Source organism: Triticum aestivum, chromosome 6B (genome assembly GCF_018294505.1).
Source record: "Triticum aestivum cultivar Chinese Spring chromosome 6B, IWGSC CS RefSeq v2.1, whole genome shotgun sequence".
Classification (NCBI taxonomy): domain Eukaryota; kingdom Viridiplantae; phylum Streptophyta; class Magnoliopsida; order Poales; family Poaceae; genus Triticum; species Triticum aestivum.
In genome coordinates, this window is record NC_057810.1 from 172,131,408 (window position 1) to 172,142,436 (window position 11,029).

The following is an 11,029-nucleotide window of genomic DNA, read 5'->3' on the forward strand; positions in this document are numbered from 1 at the left end:
TCGTTTGCAGATAATCAGGGGGCTACTCATGCCAAACAATAGTGTAAGCCATAACATTGCTTTAATTTCAGCAAAGCCCTTAACTAAGCTACTACAATGTTCATATGTAGTCGCAGTAGCTTCAATTGAGTTTCCTACATCTTGCACTACATTGATAACGTTGAGGCAATCATTGTTAACAAATATAGGGTTGTAGTTTATCTTCCCGACCATGATGCAATCATCACGAAGTGCTTTATATTTTGTCGAGGGCACGTCCACAACATGGTTGAGTGAAAACTCGCCGCAAGAAATGAACCATGCTCATCTCGAACTACTAGTTCCTTGGATTTCGTGCCTGCGTCAATAGAGAACGCAACGTCAACATTTAATTTGGTCAATCCTGTCATTGGCTTCACCCAGCCAACTCTCATGAGTATAGAAAAATTGTGCAGCTTTTCAATAATTTCGAGCTAATGCAGGAATGGATCGCCCCAAGCGCACTGGTTTCTCGATATTTTTCCCATGGACTACCCGACGTCTCTCACATCACAAGCATCATGGGGTGTTGGCAACTAATTCACCCAACCCTAGTCGCCAAAAAAGGTGCGACTTTGATTATTATTAATCAAAAAGTGACTCAAAAAAGCAGATAACCCGTGTCATTGGGTCGAGCGGCTCAGACGGCTTCAGAAAGACTAGAAATAGTACCAGATTTCTACCACTTTAGGATATTAAAAGAAGGCATGCTATATATCTTCACAATGGATTTTACAAAACAGACACGAGCTATTGTTTGTGTCAATTGGCAAGAACGCTACAACAATGATATTTTCCATACGTCTTTAAGAAAATATTTTTTACTTTGGGGCCTACTCTCGGCGACCAGACTTTGCTCCACGCCAGTCGTATTTTGGAGGTTGATTGACCATTGTTGCTTCAAGCTTACGGTAATGTTGAAACTATCATTTCGTGGTATAAGCCGAACGAACTGAAAAAGATCTAGTTTCTGTGTTGTTCCAGGCAACAAAGTCTTCCATCAATCCAACAACTAAGGGAATGTTTAGAATTGTGTTTCACATCTATTACTAGAAAAAAATCTCTTACTAGCTATTTGTCCCATTACTAGTTATTCACCTGTGCAACACTTGGATATGAAATAGGTTATAAATGCAATTTTCAGAAAATTGAAATGCATGTGAAATGGTTGTGTGGTGAAGGATTATGGTTAACGATGATATGATGCAAAATAGGAATATTTGTATATTTGAAACCGCGCTGTAATGGTTGCAAAACTGCACATAAATGATTGAAAAAGTGTATCAAAATGCATGTGGATTTACGTATTTTTCCTTTTCTGAGAAGGAGGTTGAAACCCCCGGCTTCTTCATCCAATGATGTATACATCCATTTTTCTGTATTATTCAACAAAGCCTGAGAAAACAAATACATAGATCAACTCAAAGCCCCTTCCTGACAACCTTTATTGTTAGACCTACAAGCTTGATAATGTGTGACGGAGTCCAATCCGGCAGATCTCGGATAGAGGGTCCCGAGCTGGTACTCTTGGCACAATGATAACATGACACAAGGGGACACGATGTACCCAGGTTCAGGCCCTCCCGATGAGGCAAAACCCAACGTCTTGCTTTGTTTGTATTGATCGTGGGTGAGGTATAAGGTATAGGTTGATCTACCTCAAGATCGTGTATGAATGAGTTGGCTTCTATGGTCTAAACCCTTTGATTTATATACACACCGAAGGTGTACCTAGGGTTACACATAGATCGGCTGCATTTGAAGATAATCATGCTAAAAATTGCATTCGTGCCTTGGAGTATGCACCAAGTCTTCAGAAGATTTCATCTCGATCCTTTCATGGGGCCTGGCGAATGTGGCCCGCTGGTTAGTTATCTGTGGGTCCTTGGCCCGGCCCACGCCGTCAGAGTTTGACATGGTTGACACCTCCTTATCCAGGACAACATCAATGTGCCATGGCCTCGCACCAACACACAACAACTAATCCGATGACTTCACAAAATGGCCCAACGGTGAGCCGAGAGCACTAACCGGTCTAGCAGACGCTCAGCGCGCACCGTATGCGCACGTTCTAGAATTTGTTGCCATCAACTTCCGTCATCCCATCTTCAGGAAGGATCAACACATTGCCCTTTTCAGGCATTTCTGCTGTCGGTGCCACCACGCCGCCAGACAACATCACCATACTGCGTGCCCATCAATATGCGTCCATCACCGAGACCCCACTGTGCCATGCCGTCAAGATGCAACACCGCTCCACCTCTTGGCCCCTCTAGCCAACACCTGCTCCAAAAGAACCCACCCCCGGGAGGGAGAACGACATCAAAAGCGTTGTCATCGTCCCCTGGAAAAAGGCGAGCGACACTGACCGCAAAGACGATGCCTCGACAAGGAAACGATGACAAAGACATTGCCATCGTCTGCCATGACCAAAATTCTGTATTTTTGAAACTGCATTGTAATGGTTGTGGAACTCCACACAAGTACACAAAAATGGTCATGTGGAATTTCATTGAAATTGGTGGATGAACATTCTAAATTGTGGCACAAAATTACACTGAAATGGCTCCGAAATACAGTGTTGGAAATTTCACTAGAATGGCTTCATAATCCCAAAATGTATTGTTTGAGAAAGCAGTAAACTGGCTTTGAAATTTGGTTTACATGCTAATACTGCTCCTTGATATTTCTAAAGTGCAGGCTTTGAAATTGGACTGAAATGGCTTCAAAAATGATCTTTGGTGTCTGAAATTGTATCAGAAATTTTAACATTGGATGGAAACTGCACTGAAATAAACTAAAATTCTGCAGAATTGAAGTTGAATTTGTTCTGAAATTGCGCTGAAATTTTAACTGAAAATTTACTCAAAATTAATATTTGAGACTGATTATGTTGTGAAATTTCAGTTTTGGGGAGTTTTAAATTGCACTGAAACTTGAAAAACAACAACGAAAACTATCTAACCATCTTCTACAATTTGGAACTTTATTGTTTTACTAATTCTTGGACCCACCAAAAATTAATTACGATGGGAGTAGAAATGCATTTCACAGCTAGTGGAAGGGAAACTTCGAACAAACATATCAGGCGAGGCAGTGCGTGGTATCCTAAAAAAAAAGAAAAAAGTGAGGCGCGTGGTGAGTTAATTCACAAACATCTGAGTGGGAAGATCATGCCACAGAAAAACCTCAGTACGTACGGAAGATCCTATATTCGCGGGCTTCCTCCTCCCTCGCGCTCTCCATTCCGTTCCGTAGCTCGATCTTTTCCTTCCGCATTTCCGCAACAGTGCATGCATCTGCGCATGATCGATCGAGGCTTTCCGCTCCGATCGGCGCGTGCTTGCCGCAACATCTCGTTGCGATCTAATCCGCATCGCTCACGATCTTCGTTTTTCTTTTCTCTCACGTGCCCGCGATGCATGAATTCCTGATGCGCACATAAGGACAGATCGATCGGCCATGTCGGTGGTGTCGACGTCGGATCTCAGCTCGCTGGAGGCGATGCTGAACTCGCTGATGGGAAGGTCCGGAGGAGGAGAGGTAACGCAAATGGACGACAACGACGAAGATGGTGAGGAGGAGGAAGCCCTCGAGTCGCCACCGCCACCGCCGCCGTTGCCCGTGCGGCCGACCCTGAGAGGCCGTCTCCCGTCGCTGCCGAGGGTCCCTGGGGCCGCCGCCGCGCGGCCGTGGACCCCGCCGTCGCCACCGTCACCTCACAAGGTACCTTCCATCCACTCCATTCCAATCATGCCCATTATTGCCATCGGCATTCGCATCCATCCATTCGAGCTGATCTGATCATGAGGCGCGGGCTGCGACATGCTTCTTGGCAGGGGGGCGAGGAAGACGCGGCGGAGGAGGTTTCAGCCTCGGTGGCGGAGCTGGAGAGGAAGGCGGCGGAGGCGGAGGCGCGGCTGCGGCAGAAAGAGGAGGAGAACGCGGCGCTGAGGCGGCGGATCGAGAGCTACCACATCAGGTGGCTGGAGTACGAGATCAGGATCAAGTCCCTCGAGGAGGATTTCCACGAGCAGCTGGCGTCTCTGCAGATGGCTCGGGACGCTGCGCGGATGGCCCAAGAGTTACCCTACGTCGACCTCCATGAATTCGCCGAGCGTCGCATGATAAAGCTGCCGGGTGAGGAGGCACCGCCGAGGCTGCGGCAGGCGGGCAGCCGCCGTAGTGCGGACGGCGGCAGACGAATTAGTGCTGTGGGCCGGCTCGGAGCGGAGTTCCAGCGGGGGAGCCAGGCGCTCGAGGAGGGCGTGGCGGCGCTGACCGTCGAGCAGAAGACGTGGCAGCCCGGCTTCCCGAGCGCGGACTCCCTCGGTGACCTGCGGAAACTCAAGGCGCAGTTCCGCGCGTGGAAGAAGGATTACAAGGCCCGGCTGCGCAAGGCCAAGGCGGAGATCGACAGGGACAGAAGGCGTCACAACAGCTGCTGGATTTGAAGCCTTCGAATTAATTACTCCCTCTGTCTCGTAATGTAAAATGTAAGACGCTTTTTAACACTAATGTAGTGTCAAAAAACATCTGACATTATGAAACGGAGGAAGTAGATATGACGTTCAAAAAGAATTAGGTTAGGTGGGCTATGTATGTTGTGTGAGGCAAATGTTAGAAGTATTGGATTAATCTGATATATTTCAAAAAATATATGTTTCAAATCGTGGCACAAATACTTTCATACTTCAATACGGACATATTGAAATCTCTAAAATGTTTTATATTTAAAAATAGAGGGAGCATGTGTGTAGTTTTGTCTTTATCAAGGACATGAAGGTTAGGTTAGAGCACAAATGTAGCTGCTTTTGTTCTTCTTCCTCCTTTCTCGTCCTCGTGTCCTCATGTCCCAACATCAATCGTTCGACCACAACTATCTCCGTGTCTACTATGGTCCCACCGATTGTCTATGGTCGTCATCAATAAAGACTCCACTCTCACCATCGATGACTCGAAGTTCATCGATGCTAATCCCTTGCCCCCCTTCCGCCCTAGCCCACTCTACTTCGACCTCCAAATGCGCGCCAGCAATTTGCGCCATAAGGCTTCATCCAAAAGTTTAGAATAAAGTTTGTTGTTTGCGTTTATCTACGTATGATAGAAGAACACTAGTCAAAATTAAGTATATGAGATATTGTACATTGTCTACAAGGGCAACCTAATCACTGCTAACCGCATGAGCAAAATCAAAATCCAACTTGCGTCTAAGCTCGCCGCTTTATTACCATCAAGGTGGGACTCCGAGAAGTACACCACCTCCACTCTCCCACACCCCTATAACTCTAGGAGCTCCTGAATTGCATGCCATGGTCGAGACATGCCACGACAATTCCATGCTAGTGTTTTCGTTGCTCCCGGTGGTCCTCCACCATGGAGGTTGTTGATCCATGGTTAAAACTGTTGCCAATTGTTGAATCGTCACTTCCTTTTAATTTATTCTTATTTGCATTTTTCTGTGGTGTTTCGTCAGATCCTGTCCCACATGAACATTCTGAGTGTGATCAAATTGATCCACCGTATGGGCAGTATTTTGCATCAGAATGATTGCCCCGCTGTAGGATCGAAAGTATGTCTAGAGGGGGGGGGGTGATTAGACTACTTGACCAAATAAAAACTTAACATTTCCCCAATTTAATTCTTGGCAGATTTTAGCAACTTAGCACAAGTCAAGCAATCTCAACACATTTCAAGTAAGCATGTAAAGAGTATATGAGCAGCGGAAAGTAAAGCATGCAACTTGCAAGAAAGTAAATGGGAGGAGTTTGGAGGGAGCAAACGCAATGTTGACACGGAGATTTTTGGCGTGGTTCCGATAGGTGTTGCTATCGTACATCCACGTTGATGAAGACTTCAACCCATGAAGGGTAACGGTTGCGCGAGTCCATGAAGGGCTCCTCCCACGAAGGGTCCATGAAGAAGCAACCTTGTCTATCCCATCATGGCCATCGCCCACGAAGGACTTGCCTCATTAGGGTATATCTTCACGAAGTAGGCCATCTCCTTGCCCTTACAAACTCCTTGGTTCAACTCCACAATCTTGACGGAGGCTCCCAAGTGACACCTAACCAATCTAGGAGACACCACTCTCCCAAAGGTAATAGATGGTGTGTTGATGATGAACTCCTTGCTCTTGTGCTTCAAATGATAGTCTCCCCAACACTCAACTCTCTATCACAGATTTGGCTATGGTGGAAAGATGATTTGAGTGGAAAGCAACTTGGGGAAGGCTAGAGATCAAGATTCTTGTGGTTGAATTGGAATATCTTAGTCTCAACACATGAGTAGGTGGTTCTCTCTCAGAAAAATAATGTTGGAAGTGTAGGCACGTTTTGATGGCTCTCTCCATAAATGAAGAATGGGTGGAGGGGTATATATAGCCTCCACACAAAATCTAACCGTTACACACAGATTTCCGAACTCGGTGAGACTGAACGGTAAAACTCGGTCACACCGATTCAGGTCAAAATATGAACGTTAGGCTTTTCGGTGGGACCGACATAGTCAACTCGGTGGGACCGATGCGCTAGGGTTAGGGCATAACGTAATCTCAGTGTGACCGATCACATGAACTCGGTGGGTCCGATTTCAGTAATGAGCACACAGGGAGTTGGTCAGGCAAACTCGGTGGGACCGATTCACTCACTTTGGTGATACCGAAGTGTTACGAAAAGGAAACATGGAGTTTGCATTGCAGACTCGGTGGGACCGATTCGCTCATTTCGGTGGGACTGAAATGTTACAAAAAGGAAACAGTGAGTTTGCAATACCATCTTGGTGAGACTGAGATCCCTATCGGAGAAACCGAAGTGACTAGGGTTTGTGGCAGTGGCTATATCAAATGAAACTCGGTGGCGCCGGATAGATCAAATTGGTGGGGCCGAGTTTGACTTTTAGGTTTGGGACATATGTGTAAATGAGAAAGTGGTTGAGGGTTTTGGAGCATATCACTAAGCATTTTGAGCAAGTAAGTCATTATGCAACACCTCATCCCCTTTTAATAGTATTGGTTTTCCTATTGACTCAATGTGATATTGGATCACTTAAATAAAAATTTAGAGTCTTGAGCTTGTTGCCAATATGTGTCCTTAGCATTTTGAGGGGTCCACATCTCTAGTCCATGCCATGCCAATCATTGAACTTCCTGAAATGATCATCTTGAAAGAGTATTAGTTCAATGAGTTATGTGTTGTTAAGAATTACCAAAACCACCCAAGGATTAGTTGCACTTTCAATCTCCCCCTTTTTGGTAATTGATGACAATATATAGATCAAAGCTTCGACAAATGATAATAAGATGAAATACATCATCGCTTTGAGAAGTATGTGATAAGCAAGAGATCTCCCTAAATTTGTGCATTATTTTGAATTTGCTTTTGAATGCAAATGCACAATTAAATAGGATCATGGGTTACTCTTCCATGTCACATACATCTTGGTGGAGCGCTCAAAAAGATAAAAAATTAGGAACAAGCACTCATCACCAAAGCAAAGTGAATGATCACACATAAAGGATAGATAATGTCATCATCTAAGCACAAGCATTAAGCATGATATGATCAAACACATGACCATACAAAGTATCTCACAAACATAAACATAAAGTATCTCAACCAAGCAAGCAAAGCAAATGAGTAGCAAAAGAAGCAAAGCTCTCTCTCTCTCTCTCTCCGAAGCTTATGATCTATACACTTTCTCCCCCTTTGGCAACAAGTTACCAAAAGGCTTGAAAATGCACAGTGTTATGCGACTCTCTAGGATTGACCTTTAGGAGGAGGTGTTGAGAGGACTCCAAGGACGAAAACATCAGTGGAAGTTGATGGAGCTGGTGGAGTTGCCACTGGAGGGGCAACTGGAGCTGTGGCTGTAGGTGCTGAAGTTGTGCCTCTTGTGTCTGGCACTGGCACTACTGCAGACCTCTGTGCCCTAGGCACTCTGTGAAACACTTGTGTAGTTGCTTTTCCCTTCCTCTCTTGTGATTCTTCCTGGAGCTCTTCAACTGTTGTCTAAATTTCAGTCACCTTCAAGTCAAGATCATATAATTTGGTTTCAATGATCCTCTCCAAGCTCTCCTGGTTTTGAGTCAGGGTGGCCAGTCCTTTCTCAATTCTCAAGGTTGCTTGAATAAGATGTCCAAGCTGGTCTTGCTTTGACTTGAGTAACACTTCTGAAGCTTCTTCAACACTTGGCATCTTTGTTGCCTTCTCAGCTTTAGCTTTCTGTCTCTTCTCTTGAGCCTCTAGGGATGTTGGATCTTCAGCAGTCATGACAACAGTGTTGTCCTCAAAATCAGGCTTTAAGGACAGATGCTCTTTGTCCAACAAGTACACTCCCTTGGTTATCTTGGAGTTGATCAACATATGTATGTGTGGAGCATACCCACATGACCTCTTCTGGTCAGCAGCTGTTCTCTTGATTGTCTCAACAATCAAACTCATGACTTTGAACTTCTGGGGCAAATCAAACATTTGAAGCAAATAAATGGAATGGCCTCTTATCATCCTGTGATCTCCTGATTTGGGCAACAAGGTGTGCCTCAATAGTGTTCATTGTGGCTAATCCAGACATTGAGTAGTACACTGAGCCTAGCTTGTGAGTCTCCAAGGCTTTATCAGGTATCTACTTATACATATTTGCCATGGAGTTGTGGTCTTTATTCTTCTCAGCATAGACATCAATGTCTTCGTCATGCTCCTTGGGGGCTTTTATGAGCTTTGCCCACTCATCAATAGTAGACTGGTACCTTGTACCTTTAGTCATCCACACAATCTTTCCATCTGGATAGAAATAAGTTGTAGAGTAAAACTGCATAATGAGCTCATCATTCCATTCGGTCAACTTTTGACCCACAAACTTGTCAACACCATTGAGCTTGAAGCTCTCATGCACTCCTGGAAAATGGTCTTCATTCTCATCAATATACTCCTAATCAACCCACTTCATATCACTGACAATGGGCTTCTTGTCAAGCAACATTGTCTCATAGAAATCATGCTATTCTTTGGTGTGGAATCTATAGTCCACAACTGTCCTTCTCCTCACTGCATATGGATCAGCTTGTATCCATAATCTGAGACCTGCATCTTTTCTTTCTTTCATATTCTTAGCCACTGGATGATTGTCATCATGGTTTGGAATTTTTGGCTTGAGTTTCCTAAGCACTTGGGCTTCATCATCTTCTTCTTCAACTTCAGGCACCGGGGCCTTGTTCTTCTCTGCGGCAGAGATGTTCCTGGTGCTTCTCTTAGGTGCAGTCTTGGAGGCTTGAGCTAGAGCTTTGGAGGTTGTCTTGGGCTTTGAAGGAGCAACCCCAGACTTGATGGCATCCCCATCAACTTTTGTGACTTAACAGGAGGTGCTGGTGCAGCATCCTCTTCTTCCTCTTTCTCCTCACTAGCAGAATCTCTCCTCATAGATGGATTTCCAAACACTCTAGCAGTAGTTTTCTCGACCCTTTTCTTGCCCTCAACACCTTTTCTTGGCTCAAGTGTAAATACCATAGTCTCTTGAGTTGATCCCCTGGCCTTAGACATTGGCACTCTTCTGGCAGGTGCTTTTTTGTGCTGACCTAGCTTGGTAGAAGCAGCAACATATTCCTTCTTTAGCACCTTCTTATTTGAGCCGACTTCTTCAACCTCAAAGTCCTCATCCTCAGAGTCTGAAGTTTTCTTCTTCCTCTGCCTAGTCTGAGCCTTAGGCAGGTTGCTTTGTTTGCTCCTGCTACCTTCATCATAGCTGCCGGAGGGACTAGTGCCCTTACTCAAGTCCATCTGCTCCTCTGACTTGTTCTGCCTATCACTTTGATCAGACATACTACACTGCAAACTGAGAGCTGACCCTGTGAATAGTTGTAGATGAGATAGAGTAGATGATCATCACAAAGTGCAGAGTTTTTGCAAAAAGAATGAGTCAAAAACTTAGTTTTAGTTTTCTACAAGAAGCATTTCGGAGCTACCAATTTGTAAAACTCGGTGACACCGAAGCAACTTTGGAGTCTAAACTAGTGGAATCGGTCAGACCGAGACACAGTTCGGTGACTCCGAGTTTGCTAGGGTTTCACAAAGTCCTGATTTCGGTCACACTGATTTGCAATTTTCAGTGAGACCAAAAATCACATGTGCAATGGCCTAAGCCAAATCGATGAGACCGATTTCTACAATTCGGTCGGTCCGAGATGAGTCCGACGGAAGCCTAACCCTAAATTTTCAAATCAAAACTAATCTAAAGGATGTTTTCTATGGATAGATCGATCTCATACTTGGAAAGAAACATGGCATTGCCTTTGTGCTAAGAATCGGAGTTAAAAGAATGCACAAAGTGTCGAACTCATACCGTAACTTGGCGATGAGCTCGCTACGGCGGTAATGGAGGGGAAGATTTCCGTTGACGGCGGCGGAGACCAGCGGTGGGAGGTCACTGGCGACGAGAAGACGATCCGGAGACCCTAGGCGATCGAGTAGGACACGCGCGAGCAAAGAGGTTTTGGAGGAATTTCCAAAATTTGACTCGTCGGTATATATATCCTGGCACTTTCGGTGTGACCGAGTGGAACAACTCGGTGGCACCAGGATGCAGAATAGCAAGCGGTTACTGCAACTCGATGAGACCGAAGCGTTCCAATAGGTTGCATCGAGATTGAAAACTTGATCAACCTAGTGAACTCGGTGTGACCTAAATGGATGAATCGGTCAAACTGAAATACACAAAGAGGTTTTGGAAGCTTAAGTCTATGACAAATCGGGACTCTGAGTGCTCCTCACCCAGAGGGTTTGAATTTGACTTAGATCAAACTTTGTGATGTAGCATGAAAAGAGTTTGAGACGAGAAAAGCATAGATAGCTAGAGGGAGTTCTTAGGCATTCTTGGCAAAAGAAGAAGACCCAAACAATCAAAGCAACAAATGGATGTCCTTGAATGATAAAAGTATGCAACCAACATGCTCACACAATAAAATGGCAAATGAAATATGTGGCAAAGCATGCACAATCACTCTAGCATCTATCAAGCA

At 44.9% G+C, this 11,029-nt stretch overlaps 1 protein-coding gene across 1 annotated transcript; it reads left to right on the top strand.

Moving 5' to 3' along the window:
* The first annotated feature begins 3,197 nt into the window (after positions 1-3,197).
* LOC123133885 (myosin-2) lies at positions 3,198-4,702 on the top strand. Its single transcript, XM_044553273.1, has 2 exons — positions 3,198-3,744; positions 3,858-4,702. The coding sequence occupies exons 1-2, from the start codon at positions 3,481-3,483 to the stop codon at positions 4,470-4,472; spliced, it is 879 nt and encodes a 292-aa protein (XP_044409208.1). The 5' UTR covers positions 3,198-3,480; the 3' UTR covers positions 4,473-4,702.
* Positions 4,703-11,029: the final 6,327 nt, after the last annotated feature.

Coding starts and splice junctions, on each gene's coding strand:
- LOC123133885 (XM_044553273.1), top strand. CDS start 3,481: ATGTCGGTGGTGTCGACGTCGGATCTCAGCTCGCTGGAGGCGATGCTG. Junction 3,745..3,857: donor CGCCACCGTCACCTCACAAG/GTACCTTCCATC, acceptor GCTTCTTGGCAG/GGGGGCGAGGAAGACGCGGC.